We start from the raw sequence: 25,567 nt of genomic DNA, 5'->3' as shown, positions 1-25,567 counted from the left end.
TGCACCGGATTTTGCACTTCCTGATGTCACCTTGAGTATCCTATTTTTTCTTGAAGACTTCGTTGATTGGATCTCCTCTCTGAGATTACTGTCTAATTTGCCACTGATGTTTTTATTTTTTATGTCTTCATTTAACAGTAGAGAATTTAGGAAATCCAGCATCTTAGAATGGATTTGTTATGGCTAAGGTCATGACAAAAGGCCGAGCCAATTGCATGGTATAGTGTGATGTCTATACTGTATTTACTCCTAGGACTCTTTACACATATTTTATAACAACTCTGTTAGGCACTTGGTGCTTGTATATGTTTATTATGCAGAGGGCTTGGAATTAATAAATCACAGTTAATTAAAAGTACATAATGTTATCTAGCTGCACAAGTTGATACAGTGTTTTCGTTATAATAAAGTTCTTCATATTTTTATAGGTCTGCTACCGTCGCAGTGGACATAATGAAATTGACGAACCCATGTTCACCCAGCCCTTGATGTATAAACAGATCCATAAGCAGGTCCCAGTGTTGAAGAAGTACGCGGACAAGCTGATCTCGGAGGGCATTGTTTCCCTGCAAGAGTTTGAGGTACACTGCGACAATACACTATCAACATTACTGTATTAATGTGTAAAAAAGACAGTAAAGAAAAATGTATTTCCAGAATACTGCCAATGATGTTTGTTTTTTTGCTGTGTGGCCTTTTCTTTCTTATATCCGTGTGCCCCTTTCAATATGATTGTTAACCTAGAGGTATGAAACAGTCTTTTGGACTTAAGGTTAATTGTTTACATATGTCAGCTTTTTCCTTTTACACTCCAAAAATATAAAAAAATGGCATTGATAAAGTGGCTATAAAGTCAATTTCTTTAAATAATAAAAAAAAAAAGAGAGGAAATACCTGCTCTGTGCAATGGTATTGCACAGAGAGATCTGTTACCTCTTCTTCTAGAGTCCCCTTTCAGGGCACTCTCTGCTCCTTCTCTCCATCATGTGCCCCCGTAGAAATCCGCACGGTATAGGGCACACGTGTGGGCTTGCCCCTAAAACTGTATGTATCCATAGACACACACAGTGTGGCTTTGCCATGCCCCGACTCCCTCCTCACAGGCTTTAACTGACAACAGCGGGACCAATTTTTTTTTTTTGTTGTTTTTTTTTTTTTTTTTTTTACCTTAACACGTAGAATGCATTAAGGTAAAAAAAAAAACTTTTGACTTTAGAACATTTGAACTTGAAGATAAAATGCCTCATTTACAAATACTACAAAAGACTTCAAGTTGTCATTGATGGTAAAGGGGGCAATACACGGTATTAAGTACTGAGGTATGTAAACTTTTGATCAGGGTTGTTTTTGTTGTCATTATGTTTTAAAAAGATTAAACACAGTTGATTGATAATAATAAATGGCTTCAGCCAAACCCTAACCATGAGTGAAAGAAACGTTTTTGTGTTATCATTCATATTCTTGGAAAAATGGCCAAGAAATCATAAACTCTGCCAGGATATGTAAACTTATGAGCACAACTGTGTGTGTGTGTGTGTGTGTGTGTGTGTGTGTGTGTGTGTGTGTGTATATGTATATATATATATATATATATAGTGTTCTGAATAATTGAGTACACCCCTTTTGAGAAGCAAGATTTTAATCAATATCTCAATGAACACAAGAAGAATTTCCAAAATGTTGACAAAACATAGTTTTATAGAACATTTGTTTAGCTCATTACATCAAAGTAAGGTTAACTTAGATTACAAATACTTCAGATTTACTCAAATTAGTTGATGTAAAAATGAATACACCCACAACAAAAACTACTATATATAGTATTTTGAATGACTTCCATAATTTGTAAGGACATCACCAAGTCTTCTATGCATGGAATGAGCAAGTTGGCGACATATTGCAACATCTATCCTTCTCCATTCTTTAAGAACAGCCTGGATGCTGGATGGAGAGTGATGCTCAACTTGTCTCTTTAGAATTCCCCATAGGTGTTCCATTGGGTTCAAATCAGGAGACCTGGCCACTAAATCACTTTCACCCTGTTCTTCTTCAGAAATGCAACAGTGTGTGTTTTGGATCATTGTCATGTTGGAAAAGTGCATGACACCAAGGGTTTGGAGTGGTGATAGCATCTTCTGTTTGAATATAGAGCAATACATCTGTGAATTCATGATACCATCAATGGAATGCAGCCCCCGACACCAGCAGCACTCATGCAGCCCCACAGAAGGCCACTGCCACCACCATGTTTTACTGTAGGCTCCATGCATTTTTTTTTTGTTCTCCTCACCTTTGCAATGCCATACAGTTTTAAAGCCATCAGTTCCCAAAAACATTTATTTTGGTCTCATCAATCCAGAGTAAAGAGTCCCAGTAGTTGTCTTCTTTTTCAGCATGGGCCCTGGCAAAATCTAGGTGGACCTTTTTGTACATAGGCTTTAGGTGAGGCTTCCTTTGTGGATGATACCCATGCATGCCATTCCTCTGCAGTGTATGCCATATTGTGTCAAGGGAAGCAATCACACCGGTTTGGCTTTCTACTTCTTTAGCTAACTGCAGTGAACTTGCATGGCAATTTACTTCTACCTTTCTCATCAGAAGATGCTCCTGTCAGGGTGTTAACTTCCGTGGATAGCCTGGACATCTCTGTGAGATTATTGCTGTTCCATCTGTGTATCACTTTTACTACCGTACAATATTTCTGATTAATAAGTAAAGCTTTGCTGATCTTCTTGTAGCCTTCACCTTTCTTGTGTAAAGAAATTATTTTCGTTTTCAGGCCTTGTGACATTTCTCTTCCATGTGGCGCCATTGCTGACAGCATGAAATGGGAACAGTTTGTCTTTGTTAAAAACCGCCCTTTTATAATCAACTGTCTGCTGGACACCTGTTTAATGAATGATTAGACTCACCTGTAGTTGAATTATTTTTCATTAGGATTTTGTTGGCTTAAATTTAGCTGTGCACCTAAAGCCTCGTACACACAATCAGATTATCGAACGATCGGTCGTCCGTTTTTTATTGCATGCTAGTCTCATGTGGAAAGTGAAGAGGTTACTTTCATACAAAAATTCCCGTTCGACAGAATTCAACTTCAGAAGTGATGTCATGTGTTGAATTGTTTTCTATGTGTTCTTTCGTTTCTGAGCATGCCTAGTCTTGCTCTTACGATTTTTTTCGGACAAAAACTGTACTAATTAAATGAAAATCCAGATATAGACTGGGCAGAAGAAACCGCTCATTCAGCCAAGGCTCGGCAGTTCCTAAATGTATTGCAGGACAATTTCATGGGTCAGATGGTGAATGCACCGACAAGAAACAATGCGGTACTTGACCTACTGATTACCAACAATACAGACCTGCTCACGGATATAGAAATACGGGGCAACTTAGGAAACAGTGACCATAGGTCAATTTGTTTCAGTATTAATTATAGTAATAGGAAACACAAGGGTAATATAAGGACACTGAATTTCAAAAGATTAAATTTCCCAAAACTGCGCTTTCTACTAGAAGTACAAACTAAGGTACGTAGGTATGGAATGGACCATAGGGTGAGTACCTGGATAGAGAACTGGCTTCAGGGGAGAGTACAGAGGGTGGTGATAAATGGGGAGTACTCGGATTAGGCGGGTGGGGAAAGTGGGGTCCCCCAAGGTTCTGTCCTGGGACCAATCCTGTTTAATTTATTCATAAATGATCTAGAGGAGGGGATATCTAGTACAATCTCAGTATTTGCGGATGATACTAAACTAAGCATGCAAATATCTTCTGGGCAGGAAGTGGAAACCTTACAAGCGGACCTGAACAAAATTATGGGGTGGGCAACTACATGGCAGATGAGGTTTAATGTTGAAAAATGTAAAGTAATGCACCTGGGTGCCAGAAACCAGAAAGCAAGCTACTCACTAGGGGGGGAACCTCTGGGTGAGTCTAGGATGGAAAAGGACCTGGGGGTACTGGTAGACAACAGGCTTGGCAGTGGCATGCAATGCCAAGCCGCTGCAAACAAAGCCAACAGAATACTGGGATGTATAAAAAAGGGGATTCACTCCAGAAATAAAGAGATTATTCTCCCGCTCTACAAGACTCTGGTCCGGCCACATCTGGAGTATGCTGTCCAGTTCTGGGCACCGGTCCTCAGGAAGGATGTGCTGGAACTGGAGAAAGAGAGAGAAGGGCAACAAAAATAATTAGGGGAATGGAGGATATCAGCTATGAGGAAAGACTACAAGCACTGAACTTATTCTCTCTGGAGAAGAGACGATTGAGGGGAGATATGATATCAATGTACAAATATTGTACTGGCAACCCTAGCATATGGAAAAACCTATTCAGAGAAAGGAAATACAATAAGACATGTGGCCACTCACTAAAACTAGAGGAAAGGCGGTTTAACCTTAAAATAAGGAGGGGGCTCTTCACTGTAAGAGCAGTAAGGATGTGGAATTCTCTTCCGCAAACAGTCGTATCAGCAGGGAGCATTGATAGCAAAATTAGCTCATTAGAATAGTGAGTTGTATCATGAGGTACCACATCCCTAATTGAGTACACGGAAGTATCGAATGTTGGGGCATAGGTTGGGATTTTAAAGGTACCGTTTTAACATAACCAATATGACACAGGAGATTGTGTGATCTATTATTTTCTTAAAAATATAGCTTTATTGTGTACAAATAATCCCAACAGTGGGATACATGATCATATATCAAACAGACATGATGACAGACAAAAAATAAAATATAATATAAAATTGTGCCATGATGGCGAACATCACAGAATCAACATGTAGTCACAGCCTTATTTGAGTGGGTGGACTCCCCAAGAGGTTGCTGCCGGCCTGGGCCACCCTAGCCGATATGCAAACCTCTAGTGTATCCGACTTCCACTACCCGACATGTTTCGCGGTGTGAACCGCTTCCTCAGGGGTATAAGGAATTAACAGTGACCAACTAGAGAGGTAACAGGAAAAAAATAACATTAGCATCATAGTTATATAGTACGTACTTTAATATCATATGATTGAGTTGTTGCGAATATCGGTATGTGTCAAGAATGGAGTGTTGGCCCGTGGCCCCTCCACCTTCTGACACTTGCACGTCATATATTCGATCATAGTTACCACGATTACTTACATACATAACAGGAAAGTTTATTTACACGGACATGCAGGCCGGAGCGCATGCGATATTCCCAGGTGATGAGACTGATGTAACACAAACATCCAAGGTACACGTGCTGGGTGCCAACTAACGTCCCCCAGGCGGGCATGGACGATCACATGTAGAAGGCAGCTTTGCCTAAAATGGTAGAGAGTATATTCCATACTAGTGAATCAATGCAATAAGTGCCAGTGGATACTAGTACGTATTTCATACATAAACCAGATAAAATGCTTAAGATAGACATTTATCCACCCATTAAATAGCTATCATTAGCCATATGTTATTGTCATGGGTTAAAAAAGAACTTTATTGTGGTTGTTGAAAGTAATAGCAGTATATAAATGTCTCAATACCTACCAAGATAAAGGCTAGCAGGTAGCACACTGGTCAGACGATGGATATGGAGGAATTGTGAACATAGGGAGCGATAGGATATCCATAAGGGAATTGTCCCGTTGAGTTCGGGTCTCCAAGTGATCCCCTGGATATCTGTGGAGGTATATGTATAGTTGATATAAGATATAAAAGAGGTGCTTGACACAAACCCGGCCAATGTTCCTCAGTAGCAGAAGGCTCGAACCAACATGGTCACCCAAAGACTCCATGTGCTGGGTCCCAAAGCGATACAAGTACAGCGTGGTGAACGCCATTACCTCTCCTAGTCTACGTGTCCAGCCTCCATCGTCTGTGCCATAACAGTGCACTGCCGCTGCTTAAATGTGTGTCGCCAACCCCGTCGTCAGTAGAGGGCGACGCGCGCCGTACTGACGTCACGGGGTCCGATGTATAACTGCGCATGTGCGTCGATGGACGCAGTGCGCAGCTGTGAATACCACAGGCGGCTCCACCTATCAGTGGTTGCGTAGCAACCCGATAACGCCGAAGCACAGCATCCGTTGTGGAATGGAAGCGGCGTTGGTGGTGGAAGATCCGTCCGTGTAAACAAAGGGGCGTGTGGCTGGTTAGTCAACACGAGCCTCTGTACATCGCATACCCGCCTCTGGGACTTCACAGTCGTATCAGCAGGGAGCATTGATAGTTTCAAAAAATGATTAGATGGGCACCTTAAAGACCACAACATAGAGGGGTATACAATGTAGGGTTAACAGCAAACACACACACACATCATAGGTTGAACTGGATGGACTGATGTCTTTTTTCAACCTCACTAACTATGTAACTATATGTAAGTTTTGGGCACCGGTCCTCAGGAAGGATGTGCTGGAACTGGAGAAAGTCCAGAGAAGGGCAACAAAAATAATTAGGGGAATGGAGGGCATCGGCTATGAGGAAAGACTACAAGCACTAAACTTATTCTCTCTGGAGAAGAGACGATTGAGGGGGGATATGATATCAATGTGCAAATACTGTACTGGTGATGAACCTAGCATAAGGAACACACTTTTTAGAGAAAGGGAATAAAATAAGACACGTGGCCACTCACTAAAACTAGAGGAGAAACGGTTTAACCTTAAAATATGTAAGGGGTTCTTCACTGTCAGAGCAGTAAGGATGTGGAATTCTCTTCCACAAGCAGTTGTATCAGCAGGGAGCATTGATAGTTTCAAAAAACTATTAGATGGACACCTTAAAGACCACAACATACAGGGGTATACAATGTATGGTTAGCAGCAAACACACACACACATCATAGGTTGAACTGGATGGACTGATGTCTTTTTTCAACCTCACAAACTATGTAACTATGTAAATCGTACGTTGTGTTGACATACGATAAAAATTTTATAGCCTGCACATCCAGTTTTTGTCGTCCGAAAATCCGTAATCAGCTGTCGAAAGCACTATACTAACAATCCGAAAATCGGCATATCATTCGTCGGACGAAATTTTCCTTCCAATTTTCGTATCGTGTGTACGGGCCTTTAGACTTTCATTGGGGTGTATTCATTTTTGCAACAAAGTCTTGAATGAATTTGTTAGGAAAAATATATATATATATCTTCTATTTTAGTTTTTTTAAATGTGCTTATTCTCTTAATGCAGGAGGAAATTGCCAAGTATGACAAGATCTGTGAGGAGTCATATGCACAGTCCAAGGACAAGAAAATCCTTAACATAAAGCATTGGTTGGACTCTCCTTGGCCAGGTAAGCTAAAAAATATTTTTGGTGGTTCTGGAAAGCTGACTGTTCATTAATGTTACAGCAGTAACCTTTGTTTTTTTTGTTTTTGTTTTTTTTTTCAGGTTTTTTTACTATAGAGGGGGAACCAAAAAGCATGACCTGCCCCCCAACTGGTATCCCCGAGGATATGCTTTCTCATATTGGAAATGTTGCCAGCTCTGTCCCAGTGGAGAACTTTAAAATCCATGGAGGCAAGTTGATGTAATCATTTTTTTTGTTAACCTTTAATTTCTCTATATTATTTTGTGTGTATGTACAGTATATGTTTGAGATGGTAGTTGGCCACGAAGTGCTTTGAATCACAGACACAAAACTAATATGCAGCTGGTAAAAACAGAACTTCTGATCAGCATACTTATTCTTGCTTGGCAATTCAGAAAACATGAAGGATATTGTTTCAGCATTTTAGCTTGGCAGCTAGCATATTCTAAATGAGAGATCAGCAATGGCAGCGTACATAGCTTTTTTTTTTTTTTTTTTTGCAAATTCAAGCAGTTACCAGATGGAGCAGAAGAGGGATAAATGGGGCTAGCAGGGAACACTGAACTTTTTTTCTGGTGGAAAATAATTGAACAGAGAGCGGTTCTCCTTCTTCACTTCCTGTTATTAAAGTGGAACTAAACTCAGTGATACTTACCTTTAAATCAATGATCCAACGCATGCGAGGTCCCTTGCTGGTTTCAGCATCTTCTCCCTGGCTTCTTCCAGTTGTCAGTCTTCGCCCATCCTAATTTGCCAGCATGGGATAACATCACTCTCTCACATCCGCAGGAGTGCAGTCATCCTGGCACATGGGCACTGTGCTGGAATGTTAACTAAACTGAACATGCACAGCTTAGTGTACAGTCTACAAAAGACAAAGCAGGCAGGTAGGTGTATTTTATTGCAGAAGAGGCAGTTCTACTCTAGGTCCCAATGCCAATTAGGCAACATGATGAGAAGTACAAAAAGCAGGTTGCAGGGATGTTGCATGGAATGCCAGTGTGTAGGTAACAGGACTACCCTACAAAAACCGATAGGTGGGAATTATGCATTGGGGATACATTAAAATAAAAACACTTTGAGAGAGGGGAGGAGTTGTAACTTCTATCAGACTTTCATTTTCCTTTACATCTTCTCTTACAGAAATTCCCACCACTAGGGACCCATGCAGCAATAAAATCTTAAGGGTTTTATCCCTTCATCTACTCTATTGACCACTTTACCACCGGAGGAGTTTGCTGTCTTGCGTCTGGGCCACTTTTTGCGATTCGGCACTGTGCAAATTTAACAATTGCGCGGTCGTGCGACGCCGTACCCAAACAAAATTTACGTCCTTTTTTTCCCACAAACAGAGCTTTCTTTTGGTGGTATTTGATCACCTGTGCGATTTTTACTTTTTTGCGCTATAAACAAAAAAAGAGCGTAAATTTTGAAAAAATAACAATATTTTTCACATTTTTTTATATGAAATTCCCCCCCCCCCCCCCCCCAAAAAATGTAAAAATCAAATTTTTTTTACATTTTTGGCCAATTTGTTTTCTGCTACATATGTTTGGTAAAAAAAATCGCAATAAGGGTATTTTGATTGGTTTGCGCAAAAGTTATTGCGTTTACTAACTAAGAGAAAGATTTCTGTCATTTTTGGTGGTTTTTTTTTACGAGTAATGGCGGCGATCTGTGATTTTATTTGTGGGACTGCGACATTGCGGCGGACAGATCCGACCCTTGACTGACATTTTTGACACTTTTGGGGGTACCAGTGACATTACTACAGTAATCAGTGCTATACATATGCACTGTTACTGTAAAAATGACACTGGCAGGGAAGGGGTTAATTTTTATTGGTGATCAAGGGGTTAATGTATGCCTGATGCTTACTGACGTGTGTGGGGGGAGGGGACTATGTGACACAAGGACAGATCGCAGGTTCAGCTAAGCTGAACCCTGCAATCTGACCCTGCCTGTCACTTAGGAGATCCGCCGCTTGTGTTTACACAAGCAGGCGGACCTCCACAATCGATTCCCCGACAATCGGGGAAGAGCAGCGGCTATCGCCGCCGCTCCTCCCCTGGCCCGACTCTCGCTGTGACTGAATACAGCGGGTGCGAGCCTCCGGCGGCGTGCGCGTGCCGCCGAGAGAGGGGAATGTCTGGCGACGTAGCCACTTATTTAACCACGAGTGGTTAAAAACAAAACAGACACAGGGCTGCCTACAAAAGCTTTGTTTCTCTACTAACGATTGGGACCCTGGGGAACTGGATCCTGATCACATGGTCGCTGTTATAGCCTATCACAGTTATTGGCTATCACAGTGACCATTTACTCTGTAGCCCATCCCTGTGTTGTTTTTTTTTCTGTGAAGAGGAAAGGCAACATACTTTCTCTCTAGGGTGGAGGAGAGGATGCTATTTATTCCTCCTCGCTAGAGGACATGTCTGCCAAAAAAAAAAAAAAAAAGCAAAAATTGGTCCATTTAAAAAAAGGAAAATAAAGATTTATTTGGTTGTAAAGTTCAAGCATGAAATCTGAAAAAGCACATATTTCAATAGTGTTTACTCTCTCCAAGCATTTCTTCTCTCTGTTGTCCAGTTCCTCTGCTATCAGCATGAATCACTTCTAATAAGTTTTCCTGACACAAAGAGGAATAAAAAATGTGATGGAAGGAGCTCCAGCACACAGCCTGTGATTGAGAGCCTCAACTCTGTTCCTGTGTGTGTGGCGGGTGGGTGGGGGGAGCAGGGGGTGTTCCCTCCCTTCACTTCCCTTCCATCAGCTTTTAGAGCTCTTGTACAGTGTGGTGTAACCCCCTGCTTTGCGAGCCTGTAAAAAATCCTTTTCATCTCTGAGTTTTACAAAGATGTACAGAACAATTGGCTGCAATTAAACAGGTACAGTTTAGGAAGGAGGATTTATTTCACCTTTGTGTATCACCTGAGGCCAGTCACTTTACTGGGTATAGGTAAGGGTTTGCAACCACTTTAACTAGTTCAGGGCTTGATCTAGTGTAGGTGCCATTGTAAGTCTCAGTGAGTCAGTTAGTGGCAGTGTTAGTGTCGGTGTGTTTTAGGTAAGAAGAAAAATATGGATTTTTTCTACAGCTTACCTGTAAAATCCATTTCTTGGCGTACATCAGCGGACACAGAGCCAAATTCATTACCAAATGGGTTAATTGCCACCTATTGGTGAATGGACACTGGCAACCAATCAGACAGGAAGTCCCCCCATATAACCCCTCCTACACAGGAAGTACCTCAGTTTTGTAGCAAGCAATAAACATCCCATAAAAGAGGGGAGGGACCTCTGTGTCCCGTGATGTACTCCAAGAAATGGATTTTACAGGTAAGCTGTAGGAAAAATCCATATTTCTTTATCGTACATCATGGGAAACAGAGCCATATTCATTACCATGTGGGACATCCCAAAGCAATGCACTTGAGGGGAGGGGGACACCATAAAATACTGCCATCAGGCTGCAAAAGATCTACATAGCTGCCTGCAGAACACTGTGGCAAAATGCAGACTACTCCTGGGTCCCAACATCCACTTGATAGAATCTAGTGAATATATGCACCAACGACCAAGTTGCGACCTTGCAAATCTGAGCCATAGAAGCTTGATGGCGAATTGCCCAAGAGGCACCTACTCTTCTGGTAGAGTGTGCCTTTACCAGAAAAGGTGGAACCTTCCCTTTTAGACCATACGCCTGGATAATAACTTAGCGAATCCATTGAGAAATTGTAGACTTAGATGCTGCCTGCCCTTTCCTGGGCTCTTCCCACAGCACGAACAAAAGGTCGGTCTTTCGAACCTGAGCTGACCTTTTTAAGTAAATCTTGAGTGCACGTACTACATCAAGAGAATGTAATAACTTTTCCTCTGCTGTTTAAGGATTTGAAAAGAAGGAAGGCAGTATAATGTCCTTATTCAAATGAATAGCGGACACCACCTTGGTCAAAAAACCTTGATATGGACGTAGAATCACCCTATCTTGATGTAAAATCAAGACTGGCTCTTTACAAGAAAGAGCTGCTAATTCTAATACTCTTCTGGCTGAAGTTATTGCAACCAAAAAGACCAACTTTCTGGTCAAAAGAACCAAAGGTATATGCCAACTGGGTTCAAAAGGCTAAAATATATAAAATTGTGTTGCGCAGAATAAAAATCTTTTAAATAAGGCTAAATATATAATATATACATAGATAATATAGATTCCTTCAATAAATAAACCGATACATATATATATGTTCAAATGGATGAATTCCTAATAATCCTCATCGGTGTTAAAATATGATAATATAAATATTGACCAATATAAAATATATAAAGTGACCGGTGAATATTTTAGTATAATAATAAAACCCACTAATCTCTCAATAAAACTAAGTGAGTCCTCATACAGGTGCGTAGTGCAAAAAATGTGCAATATAAAACTTATTTCTAATTGGCAAATCACAGTGATAAAGGTTCACAATAGTGTCCAACATATATTTATTCAAAAAACTATAAAATAGTCCATAAATAGAAAAATCCAAATCCTTGTGAATCAGTGCGAATAATAATAAGGATCTTCTTTATAGTGGTCAGAACCACCTAAGGATGGTAGGTGCTCCCCAAGGTAGTGAGTGACCAGAGTGTCACAGATCCTAAAACAACTGTGCACCCCCTTGTGAGTGGGCGCTCACCTTATATACGATTATATCAGGCACATATATAGGGGCTCCTTCTCAGGGCTGACCCTTCCAGGTTCTATTAATCCAGTGGTCCGTGGCTCAAAATATGATTTAAATTGGCCCATATACCGGGAATCAGGAAAAACAATCCATCCAAGCCATGACACTTCAGCAGGAAGTATCAGCGGGTGTATGTAAAAAAGAAACCTCCAATAGTGCTTATACCTCTTTAAATGTTTATTTAAATAAAAGAAAGATGAATTTAAACTCACATATTTCAGTGCATCCATGCACTTTTTACAAGCAGCATATAGTTATCCATATAATGAATCAAGCCGTAATGGTAAAGCGGGAGACGCGATGGCTGTATAGCTTCTCCTCTGCTAGTACAGCCCGACAGTCTCACGATCAGTGAAGCGCTCCGTCCGTCTTTGCCCCTCCCCTATGCATGATGACACCAGGGACCTCGTGTCTTCCTCAGGGGGAAGAGGCTGTTTCTGTAAAACTCCCAGTACCAAATTTAGATCCCAAGGACACAATGGTGGCTCCACTGGTGAAAGCACACCCCTTGAATGAAAGTTGGAACCAAGGAATGTGAAGCGATCGGTCTCTGGAAAAAACGACAAGGCTGAAATTTGACCCTTAATATTGCCTAAGGCTAATTTCATATCTACCCCTACTTGCAAGAAGACTAGAATTCTCCCGATGATATATTTGCGGGGATTCCATTTTCTGGCCTCACACCAGGTAATGTAAGATTTCCAAACTCTGCAATAAATGCCTTTAGAGACTGGTTTTCTAGCATTTATCAGGGTAGAAACTGCAGGGCCAGATATACCCAGCTCTTTCAAAATCAATGCTTCAATAGCCAAGCTGTCAAATTTAGAGACTGTAAAGCAGGGTGGAATATTGGACCTTGAGAGAGCAGGTGGAAGAATGCCATAGTGGAAGAATCCAAGGTCTTGCCACTGCCAATTTTTGAATTTGTGCATACCAAAACCTCCTTGGCCATGCTGGGGCTACCAGGTTACTGCCGGAGCGCCTTTGCGATTTGGTTTTACCAAGGGTCCGGATCCCAGGGTCCAGTGCCTAAAAAGGACAACATTACAGGCAAAAGCTTGTATCTTCTTTCCCGAGGCTTAGTCTTTGACTTTTTTGGATGGATCTGATTGTTAATCCCCTTAGATTCAGAGGACTTTGATCGGGGTTTGCAGCATAAACTTCTTTCTTCTTTGAAAAAACAAAAAAAAATGTGGAGAGCATCTCCACTGTGACCATCACCTTTAAGACACTGGTGAAAAAACTGAAAAAACTTCCTGTGTAGGAGGGGGTTATATGGGGGGACTTCCTATCTGATTGGTTGCCAGTGTACATTTACCTATAGGTGGCATATAACCCATAATAAATATGGCTCTATGTCCTGTGATGTATGATAAAGAAAGGTTTAATTTTAGTGTCACTGTGAGTGTTAGGCTTCATGCACCACTGGGGCTGTTCTAAATGCTTTTCTCCTAGTAGGAGAAAAGCAGGTGCAAAAACGCTCCTAAGCTGCATTTTTCAAACGTGTTTAGGCATGTCATGCGCTTGGGTGTTCATTTCAATGCCGGCATATTAATTTTTTTCTTTCTATTGAAATGAAAAACACTCAAGTGCTAAAAGCACCTAGCATTAACACACATTTAGATGAGTTTACCTTCATTTTGGCACATCACGTGTTTTTTTTTCTGCCAAAATGCTCTGGTCTTGAACACACAAGTGATGTTCTTTTTTTTTTTTTTTTTTTGTTCTTTTTCCTGCCTTTAACCACTTGCTGACCGCTCACTGGAGCTCTACTGCGGCAAAGTGGTTAGTTTCCGTCCAGCGACGTACACCCCTCACATTTTTGTAAATATTTTATTATATCTTTTAATGTGACAACGCTGAAGAAATTACACCTTGCTACAATATAAATATAAAGTAGTGAGTGTACAGCTTGTATAACAGTGTAAATTTGCTGTCCCCTCAAAATAACTCAACACACAGCCAATAATGTCTAAACCGCTGGCAACAAAAGTGAGTACACCCTGCAGATGTCTAAATTGGTGTCAATATTTTGTGTGGCCACCATTATTTTCCAGCACTGCCTTAACCCTGGGCATGGAGTTCTCCAGAGCTTTACAGGTTGCCACTGGAGTCCTCTTGCACTCCTCCATGATGACATCACAGAGCTGGTGGATGTTTGAGACTTTGCGCTCCTCCACCTTCCGTTTGAGGATGCCCCAAACATAGAGTTTAGGTCTGGAGACATGCTTGGCCAGTCCATCACCTTTACCCTCAGCTTTGTTAGCAAGGCAGTGGTCGTCTTGGAGGTGTGTTTGGGGTCGTTATCATGTTGGAATACTGCCCTGCGGCTCAGTCTCGGAAGGGAGGGGATCATGCTCTGCTTCAGTATGTCACAGTACATGTTGGCATTCATTGTTCCCTTAATGAACTGTAGCTCTTCAGTGCCGGCAGCACTCATGCAGCCCAAGACCATGACACTCCCACCACCTTGTTTGACTGTAGGCAAGGCACACTTGTCTTTGTACTCCTCACCTGGTTGCTGCCACACACGCTTGACACCATCTGAACCAAGTAAGTTTATCTTGGTCTCATCAGACCACAGGACATGGTTCCAGTAATCTATGTTCTTAGTCTGCTTGTCTTCAGCAAACTGTTTGCGGCTTTCTTGTGCATCGTCTTTAGAAGAGGCTTCCTTCTGGGATGACAGCCATGCAGACCAATTTGATGCAGTGTATGGTCTGAGCACTGACAGGCTGACCCCCCCCCCCCCACCCCTTCAACCTCTACAGCAATGCTGGCAGTACTCATATGTCTATTTCCCAAAGACAACCTCTGGATATGACGCTGAGCATGGGCACTCAATTTCTTTGGTGGACCATGGCGAGGCCTGTTTTGAGTGGAACCTCTCCTGTTAAACCGCTGTATGGTCTTGGCCACAGTGCTGCAGCTCAGATTTAGGGTCTTGGCAATCTTCTTATAGCCTAGGCCATCTTTATGTAGAGCAACAATTATTTTTTTTTCAGATCCTCAGATAGTTCTTTGCCATGAGGTGCCATGTTGAACTTCCTGTGACCAGTATGAGAGTGGGAGCGATAACACAAAATTTAACACACCTGCTCCTCATTCACACCTGAGACCTTGTAACACTAACGAGTCACATGACACCAGGGAGGGAATAGGGCTAATTGGGCCCAATTTGGACATTTTCACTTAGGGGTGTACTCACTTTTGTTGCCAGCGGTTTAGACATTAATGGCTGTGTTGAGTTACTTTGAGGGGACAGCAAATTTACACTGTTATACAAACTGTACACTCACTACTTTACATTGTAGCAAATCGTAATTTCTTCAGTGTTGTCACATGAAAAGATATAATACAATATTTACAAAAATGTGAGGGGTGTACTCACTTTTGTGAGATAATGTATATACTTTTTTTTTTACCTTGACAGTTCAACTCATGCTCCACTATTTTGGAAGTATTAATATGTTCATGTTTGGTTAAAATGTCCTCAGGCTCATTCAGTAATAGGCTGAAGATCACCTTTCATGTTTTTTTAATGGAATTACATACTATTAATTATAAATATTGGAGGTTTATGAACCTTTTAACAGCTGTGGCCTTTTAGTGGTGATGAAATGTAATTCAAACATTGAGCAATGTGGGTGGATGACACAGCATGCCAGTATGCACGTTGGGGTTTGATTGTAGCAATGTTTAGACTAAAACCTTTATTTGATGTGGATCTTTTTGTTTATTGCACACAAATCATTTATGACGTAATTTCTTTAGGAATATTGATATTTTTTGATTCAATTTTTTTTTTTATTTTTTATATGTGTAGTTGTCACTTACATATTATATTGTATTGTCTAGTGTGTATATTTGTGTGTGTGTATATATATATATATATATATATATATATATATATATATTTTTTTTTTTTTTATTATTTCTCCAAAGACTGGCACAAATGTATCATTATAATTATTGACTAATTTTCTATTCATTGCAGTCATTTCAAAAATGTAAATATGATGATTTATTGTTTCTATTAAAATATCTGCACCAGTGACTGTTTGCCCTCTGGTAATACTTTTACAGTTTTCTCAGGAACCCTACAGATATATTTGCCTTGCCTCCAAGATTAATAGAATGCATCTATATCTTGTTTGCTTAGTTACTGTTTTTTGAGGTTAAAGAATATAATAGAAATATACAGCAGTAGCAGCCATTATTTAGTATTAGTCATTGTATTTATAGCTATACTTTAAATTGTGACATTTTCTCCCAGTATGTATTTGGGACATTAACCCCTTAGTGATCACATTCCTCAGTTTCTTTTTTGTTCATTATTGGACACAGGATCAGTGGTAAAGACCGTTAAATAGCAGCTCCACTTTTAATGGGAAAAAATAGCAAATAAAAAAAATAGAGAAATACAGTTTTGACACATGCCATATTGAAATATAGCATTAATAAAAATCACCTTTCTTTTCTTCTGCGCTGTAATTTTCTGTAAAATGTGGCAACCCGGAGGCGTTCTGTGCACAAATTTCCCCAGAAATGTGACTTCCAGCTTGTGTGATTGGTTTACTGATTTTTCAAGAAGTCTGCACTTAGATGCAAGTCAGATTTTGGGCTTTCGCTGCAACAAAAATGTAATTTCTCTTACGTTCATTGACAGACACTGCGACTTCTATTCTCGAGCATAGGGTTATAAAGCATCACCTACAGGAGAAGGCCACTAGGCAGAAAAAGAAACTTGGCACCACCTATGGGCAGTCCTGGCTGGTATAAACCCCCTCTCTGCATAGACAATTTTATTTCTGCCTAGTGTTCAGCAGTAGTGACCTAGTTCCCTGCTGGGACCTCTGTTTTCATAGACTTTTTTTCTCCTTTTTTCTGGGTTTTGGATTGTCCTTTGTCATTTAAACACAGACATTGTCCTTCTTTCCTTTTTCGCTAGCCTGCACATTCTAAAGAGTTCACTCTGCATGCCTTGGATGTAGTATGGGTGTACCTGTCTACTATAGATTACTTTTGAAGGTGGGATTCCCAACTTGGCATCTTTGGATGCGTGTTTTAGTTGCAATGTATTTCAGTCGGCTGTTTGAGGTTTCTATTTCTTCCTGGGGGGGGCTGTGTTTTCTGGTTGGGCTTTTGTGTTTCTGTTGAGCTTCCGTTGGCCTTTTTTTTTATCTTTTACTGTTTGGCCTTGGTTTTTCCTACTCCTCAATTGTTAGCACTGCTTTGGAATGTCACTTAAATCGAGAATAAAAGGCGCTGTGTCCGTCAATGAACGTAAATGAAAACGTGATTTTTTTTTTTTTTTTTTTACCATAAAATTCCCTTTCTCTGAGTTCATTGATGGACACAACACCCTCACCCTCCTCTCTCTGGAATCTTTTTCTTCTGACACTGCTTGTGACTAATTGGATTGCTTATGCAGAGGTGGTGCTGAGTTTCTTTTTCTGCCTAGTGTCTTATTCCTGTAGGTGACACTATAACCCTATGATCAAGAATAGAAGATGCTGTGTTACATAGTTAGTCAGGTTGAAAAAAGACACAAGTCCATCTGGTTTAACCAACAAAAAAACAACAAAAAAACAAACCGTATTGAAAACCCAACCATACAATCCCATATACACAATACTATACCCTAAGTTGATCCAGAGGAAGGCAAAAAAAACCCCCAGCAAAACATGATCCAATTTGCTACAGCAGGGGAAAAAAAATCCTTCCTGATCCACGAGAGGCAATCGAATATTCCCTGAATCATTATATATATAATTTTATCGTTATATTAAGTACACCCAGGAAAGAATCCAGGTCTTTTATAAAGCAATCTAGTGAGCTAGCCAGAACCACCTCTGGAGGGAGTCTATTCCACAATTTCACAGCTCTTACAGTGAAGAAACCTTTCCGTATTTGAAAACAAAATCTGTTTTCCTCTAGACGTAAAGAGTGCCCCCTTGTCCTCTGTGTTGATCTTAAAGTGAAAAACGCAACACCAAGTTCACTATATGGACACCTTATATATTTATACATGTTGATCATATCCCCCCTTAATCTCCTCTTCTCAAGAGAGAATAAATTCAGTTCTTCTAATCTTTTCTCATAGCTGAGCTCCTCCATGCCTATCAGTTATCAGTTTGGCTGCCCTTCTCTGCACTTTCTCCAGTTCCCCGATATCCTTTTTAACAACTGGGGCCCAAAACTGAACCGCATATTCCAGATGAAGTCTTACTAATGATTTGTACAGGGGCAAAATGATATCTCGCTCTCTGGAGTCCATGCCTCTTTTAATACAAGAATGGACTTTGCTTGCTTTGGAAACCGCAGCTTGGCATGGCTTGCCTATCATCTACCAGAACACCCAGATCCTCCTCCGCTATGGATTCCTCCAGTTCTACTCCACCTAGTATGTATAATGCATGCATATTCTTAACCCCCAAGTGCATAACTTTACATTTGACTGTGTCAGTCAATGAACTCAGAGAAAGGGATTTTATGAGGATGTAATATCCAGTCTTTTGGTGAGATGCTCCCAAAGGGAAAATGATGTCTAAAAGAATGCAGACCCTGCCACTTTCCTCATTAAATCCTCATCAAAACCCTGTAAGTGCAGTAGCTGATTGACAATTATTAAATCACTCCCATTCACATTCACTTTGCACATGGACACAGACAGCTATTGCTTCAGAATAACAAAACGTCTGAATCTACAACAAAGTGATTGTAAACCCTTCCATATACCTAGTGAAGTGACTGGTCTCAGGTGATACACAGAGATTAAACAAATCCTCATACATAAGTTGTACCTGTTCATCTACAGCAATCTGCCCCCTATATCCATTCAGAGTGCAAAATGTTCCCAGGATCTCTCAGCTCTGAAAAGCAGAGGGAGGCGAGCTGAAGTTACATCAGTGAGGAGAGCACTGAGAGCTGATTGGAGGGAAGAGAGACACCCTCCTTTACACAGCACACAGGAACAGAGCCTAGGCTGTCAGCTGGAGCTCCCTCCTCTGTCAACATTTTTCTCTTGCTGTCAGTAAAACATGTCAGAAGTGATACATGCTGATAGCATAGGAACAAAGCAGCAGACAGAAATGACACCTAGTGCCCTGGATTGAGACAAGTACACACTATAGAGGGCTATGCTTTGCTCACATTTCATGTCTGGGGTTTACAACCACTTTAACCACTTGCCGACCTTATAACATACATATACAGTGGCAAAGTGGTTCTGCTGCACAGGATCACATACCTAGTACTTGATCCTGCACTTCTGTTTCTTAGGTGCGCATGCGGGTCGCCGCCGGGCCCACTCCCGCTGTGATTATACACAGTGGGAGCTGTTCAGCGGGTACTGCAGACTTGATGTCCGCCAGCACCCGCCGAGCCTTCAGTACTGAGGGAGAACAGTGGTCTGCCTATGTAAACAAGGCAGATAGCAGTTCTCTCAGTACGGAAAGCATGGATCCTGTTTTCCTGCAAAGCAGGGACAAGGATCCATGTCTCCCCCCTAGTGAAAACACCTCACATAGTACACAGAAACACAGGCTAGGCACACCGTTAACCCTCTGATTGCCCCTGATTGTAACCCCTTCCCAGCCAGTGTCATTAGTACAGAGACTGTGCATATTTTTTAGCACTGATCACTGATTATGCTTCTTTGTTCACTAAGGTTCTCTAACAATCCTCTGAGGGCTTCACAGAACAGCTGTATTTATACTGAGATTAACGTACACACAGTTGGACTCTATTTACTAATTAGGTGACTTCTGAAGACAATTGGTTCCCCTAGATATTAGAAAGTGGTATTAGAGTAAAGGGGGCTGAATACAGATGCATTCCACGCTTTTCAGATATTTATTTGTAAAATATTTTGAAAACCATTTATCATTTTCTTTCCACTTCACAATTATGTGCCACTTTGTGTTGGTCTATCACATAAAATCCCAATTAAATACATTTACGTTTTTGGTTGTAACATGACAAAATGTGGAAATTTCAAGGGGTATTAATACTTTTTTTAGGCACTGTATATAAGATCAAAGTAAAATCTGTTTCTTCAGTTTTTCTGTACAAATTTTGACCATGCAATTATTTATCCAGTTAGCAGTTAAGCAGCTGCTGCTCTTTTAGTTTTTACATTTGCTTTTTTGTTTTTGCTTTTTAGTACAAATTATAATAAGGAATGGCAAAGACCACCTATCTATACAGTTATGAGAAGTGTACAATGCTTTTTTCCTCTTTTGTTCATTGACGGACACAGCTCCTGATTCTTCTTAACCATTGGGTTATACTGCCCCCTACAGGAGTAGGAGACTAGGCAGGAAAAAGCTTGACTACGCCCATGGGCAGTCCCAGGCGGTATACACCCAAACTCAGCTATAGGCACTCTTTTTTTTCTGCCTAGTCAGGAGTAAGGACCTTGTTCCTTGTGTGTTAGATCCCTAGTTGCCCTTGATAGTGAGTATAGCCAACATCCCGATATATAATCTGAAACGGTGTTTGGTGCCTCAAACCAAAAATTGGTGGGACTTTATGGGCTAGTCAAATAATAGTAGAGTATGTAAAAAATATATCACAATTTATTACAATGTTCATAATACATATGATAGGTAGAAATTGAGTGCCAATGGGTTATAGACCCATGTGTATGGTGAAAAATAAGATAGAAAGAGTGACAATGTGAATGGTGACATAGATATAAATCTCTGTCTGTTCTGGCTCATGTAAGAGACTCTGGAACGTGTTGAGAGGAAGTATATCTCTAATTTCCAACGCGTTTCGGCATTCTAAAATACGTTGCCTTTATCAAGGAAATGGGTGGGTCACCCTCAGCTGGAGGGAATGTACCGGACGCCCAGGACTCGCCTCTCCAGGACACCAAACCACCTACTTCCTCCCCAAACTGGAAACAACCGGGATACAAGACCGGAGCTCCCTCTACTGGCCACAAAACCAGCAACACCTAACCTCATATCCGAAGGGACTCCTCCCCATAAACAAGAGCAACGATTCCAATTAGACAGTGATTCCTCCAAATCCTGTGTGAAATATTTTGGGAGAGCAGATAACAAGGTCCGGGATCAGACGCTAATGTCACAAATATGGTGACCCACCCATTTCCTTGATAAAGGCAACGTATTTTAGAATGCCGAAACGCGTTGGAAATTAGAGATATACTTCCTCTCAACACGTTCCAGAGTCTCTTACATGAGCCAGAACAGACAGAGATTTATATCTATGTCACCATTCACATTGTCACTCTTTCTATCTTATTTTTCACCATACACATGGGTCTATAACCCATTGGCACTCAATTTCTACCTATCATATGTATTATGAACATTGTAATAAATTGTGATATATTTTTTACATACTCTACTATTATTTGACTAGCCCATAAAGTCCCACCAATTTTTGGTTTGAGGCACCAAACACCGTTTCAGGACCTTGTTCCTAACTGGGATCTCTGGTCCTGGCATTTTTTTTTCCCTTTTAAATGGATATTTTCCTATCTTTGTTATTTTGTTCCTGTGAGAGAATCTTCTATCAACTTCCGGACTGGGCGATGGACTGGATAATCTAGATCTAGAGGGTCCCCCCAGTCTGGCCAGTGAGCGTGAGTTAAACGTCTCACGAGGGCGCATACAACCTAGCCCCGGCTGGAGTCACAGTGTTCCTCCTGGCCGACAACCACCCACATTTCGATGGAGCGGTGGTCTGTCAGAAGCGGTGCCCACCCTGTACCTGGTATGGAAAGTAGCTGTCTCCCCTCTATCCCTGGGGGTTTTTTGGGTGGAAGTGGTCCCCACCAACAGTTCTCCTCCTCTCCCCCCCCCCCCCCCAGCCCTCTAAAACTTCAGTGGTCATCTGTTATGCCTCTTTGGATGCGGCTCCTTTGAATCAGCAGTGGTCTTTCAGCGTCTTATGTGGCTGACAATGCTGGTCTGCGGACCAGACTTCTAAGAGGCCTAATCTGATCTCCCCTTTGTGGGGGATCGCCTGTTTGGAGCTTCCTTGGGTGACATCATTAGGGGTCTCACAGGGGGTGAAGAATACTCTTCATCCGCAGGCTACCGAGGACAAGGAGCCCTGTCATAGACGTGGGCAATCCTTCTCGGCTCATAAGAGTTTTTTTGTTATCCCTCAAGGGATAAAAGTCCTTCTGGGCCTCCCCCAGGGGTTCCAAGAGCACCTAATCTGGCCAGGCCTGCGGGCTAAGCTCCCTCTGCATGAAGGAGTGCCCTCACCCGTATCTGGGGTAGGGGGACGTCTTTGCTGATTTCTGGATCCGTGGCCCTGTCTGGTACAGGTAAAGTGGGCCCACTAAGTCATTCAGTCCAGCTACAAGATCGAGATCCAGTCTTTTCCTCCAGAAAGGTTCTTCCCTTCCAACCTGCACTTGTCCCCAGATTGCTTATGAAGTCACTTTGGGGTAGTGCAAGACTTGTTACTTCATGGGGTGATTGTCCCGGTTCCGGCTTCAGAATGTTTTTTTAGGGGTTTTACTCAAACCTGTTTACAGTTCCCTGGGAGGAAGGCAAGGTACGTCCAATTCTGGACCTCGAGGCGCTAAACTGCTTTGTGCGGGTACAGAAGTTCCAAATGGAGTCCATTCGCACGGTAGTGGCGTCCCTACATCTTGGGGATTTTCTCACTTCTATCGACATCAAGGACGCCTACCTTCATATTCCAATATGTGCCAGTCACCAGTGTTTCCTACGCTTTGCCGTGGGCGAGGAGCATTATCAGTTTGTGGCATTTACCTTTGGTCTCGCCTCTGCTCCTCGGGTCTTCACAAAGTGTTGGCCCTGATGCTAGCATTGTTGTGTTAATGGGGGATCATGGTACTGGGGAACCTGGATGATCTTCTTTTGCGAGCAGAGTCTCCGACTGCTCTGATGGACACCTTAGAGATTACTCTGTGATCTCTGAGGAAGTTCATTTGGAGTCTAAACCTTCAGAAGTCTGCTCTGGTTCCGTCCACAAAACTGCACTATCTGGGTGGATTCGGCCTCAACCAGAGTGTTGCTTCCTCTGGAAAAACTCCAGAAATTGTAGGAGGCATTTTAGCTTCTGTTGTCCAGCAGGTGGTCATCCCTCCGGGCTTGCATACGGGTGCTGGGCCTGATGGTTTCTACCTTCAAGGCGGTTCCGTTTGCACAGTACCACACAAGATCTCTGTAAAAAGAGATTCTGGTGAAATGTGACAAAAATCCAGTCTCTAGAGGTGGCTTTGTTCTCCAGCACTTCGACAGGGAAATCCTTCTCCCCCTGTACCCGCCATCACGGATGCCAGCCTGTCCGGGTAGGGAGGCGTCCTTGGCACAGCTTGTGCTCAGGGGGTCTGGACTCGGGAAGAGTCCAGACTGCCGATCAATGTACTGGAACTTTGAGCAATCAGACTTTGTCTGGATCATTGGACAATTCGTCTTCAGGGGTGTCCGGTACGAATTTAATCGGACATTCTAAGGTGGGCAGAATGATCATTCCAGCCCTCTCTGCTGTACACATTCCATGGAAGGTACAGAGGTTTGTGGCATGGCCTTAGGGTCCTCTGGCTGATGCCGAAAATGCATTAGTGGCTCCTTGGTGTCAGTATCGTCTGATTTATGCCTTTCCCCCTCTCAAACTTCTGCCAAGACTCTTGTGAAAGATCATGGCAGCAAAGGATTCTGGTCTTTCTGGTGGCTCCAGACTGCCCTTGCCAGTTTTGGTACGCAGATCTGGTATGGCTGGTCGCCAATGCTCCTTGGAGACTTCCTCTCAGGGAAGATCTGCTGTCTCAATGCCCAATTTTCCATCCTGCTTCACAGTCGCTGGTTTTAACGGCTTGGCTTTTGAAAGCCAGGTGCTGAAGGATAGAGGTTTGTCTGAATCCGTGATTCCTACATAGTTACATAGTTAGTGAGGTTGAAAAAAGACAACAGTCCATCCAGTTCAACCTATGATGTGTGTGTGTTTGCTTTTAACCGTACATTGTATACCCCTGTATGTTGTGGTCTCTAAGGTGACCATCTAACAGTTTTTTGAAACTATCAATGCTCCCTGCTGATACGATTGCTTGTGGAAGAGAATTCCACATCCTTACCGCTCTTACAGTGAAGAACCCCTTACGCATTTTAAGGTTAAACCGCCTTTCCTCTAGTTTTAGTGAGTGGCCACGTGTCTTATTATATTCCCTTACTCTGAATAGTTTGTTCCTTATGCCCGGGTCGCCATTACAGTATTTGTACATTGATATCATATCCCCCCTCAATCGTCTCTTCTCCAGAGAGAATAGGTTCAGTGCTTGTAGCCTTTCCTCATAGCTGATGTCCTCCATTCCCCTAATTATTTTTGTTGCCCTTCTCTGGACTTTCTCCAGTTCCAGCACATCCTTCCTGAGGACCGGTGCCCAGAACTGGACAGAATATACCAGATGTGGCCGGACCAGAGTCTTGTAGAGTGGAAGAATAATCTCTTTATTTCTGGAGTGAATCCCCTTTTTTATACATCCCAGTATTCTGTTGGCTTTACTTGCAGCGGGTTGGCATTGCATGCCACTGCCAAGCCTGTTGTCTACCAGTACCCCCAGGTCCTTTTCCATCTTAGACTCACCCAGAGGTTCCCCCCTAGTGAGTAGCTTGCTTTCCGGTTTTTGGCCCCCAAGTGCATTACTTTACATTTTTCAACATTAAACCTCATCTTCCATGTAGTTGCCCACCCCGTTATTTTGTTCAGGTCTGCTTGCAAGGTTTCCACATCCTGCATAGAAGATATTGGCATGCCTAGTTTAGTATCATCTGCAAATACCGAGATTGTACTAGATATCCCCTCCTCTAGATCATTTATGAATAAATTAAACAGGATTGGTCCCAGGACCGAACCCTGGGGGACCCCACTTTCCACACCCGCCCAATCCGAGTACTCCCCATTAATCACCACCCTCTGAACTCTCCCCTGGAGCCAGTTCTCTATCCAGGTACTCACCTTACGGTCCATACCTACCTTCCTTAGTTTGTACAGTAAGCGTTTGTGGGGAACGGTGTCAAAGGCCTTTGCAAAGTCCAGATACACCACATCCACCGGCTTACCTTTATCTAGGTGGCAGCTCACTTCATCGTAGAAGGTTAATAGATTGGTTTGGCAAGAACGATTTTTCATAAATCCATGCTGATTGCTACTAATAATACAGTTTTCATTACTAAAGTCTTGTATATGGTCCCTTAACATCCCCTCCAAAATCAGCAGACTACAGATGTTAGGCTGACCGGCCTATAGTTCCCCGGGATACACCTCGGCCCCTTTATAAATATTGGTACCACGTTGGCTTTTTTCCAATCAGCTGGCACCATACCCGTCTGTAAACTATCTTTAAAGATCAAGAATAAGGGTCTGGCAATCACCTGGCTGAGCTCTTTAAGAACCCTCGGGTGCAAGCCATCCGGTCCAGGGGATTTATTTATGTTAAGTTTCTCTAGTTTAGTTCTAAGTCTATCTTCTGTTAGCCATGGCGGCACTTCCTGAGGTGTGTTGTTTAGTTCGGCCTTACAAGCTAGGTTTGT

The 25,567-nt window shown here is 42.0% G+C and overlaps 1 protein-coding gene across 1 annotated transcript in view; it reads left to right on the top strand.

Annotated features, from left to right (window-relative positions):
• The window catches only part of OGDHL (oxoglutarate dehydrogenase L), a 302,089-nt gene that overhangs the window by 172,868 nt on the left and 103,654 nt on the right, over positions 1 to 25,567 (top strand). Inside the window, exons 12-14 of the mRNA XM_082267472.1 lie at positions 429 to 581; positions 7,170 to 7,272; positions 7,371 to 7,499. Coding sequence (XP_082123598.1) covers positions 429 to 581; positions 7,170 to 7,272; positions 7,371 to 7,499 — 385 coding nt within the window. The remainder of the gene's footprint in view (positions 1 to 428; positions 582 to 7,169; positions 7,273 to 7,370; positions 7,500 to 25,567) is intronic.

Source organism: Pelophylax lessonae, assembly GCF_965119305.1.
Source record: "Pelophylax lessonae genome assembly, chromosome: 9".
NCBI lineage: Eukaryota > Metazoa > Chordata > Amphibia > Anura > Ranidae > Pelophylax > Pelophylax lessonae.
Note: the sequence above shows the minus strand (reverse complement) of the source record. Positions and strands in the feature narration are given on the sequence as shown.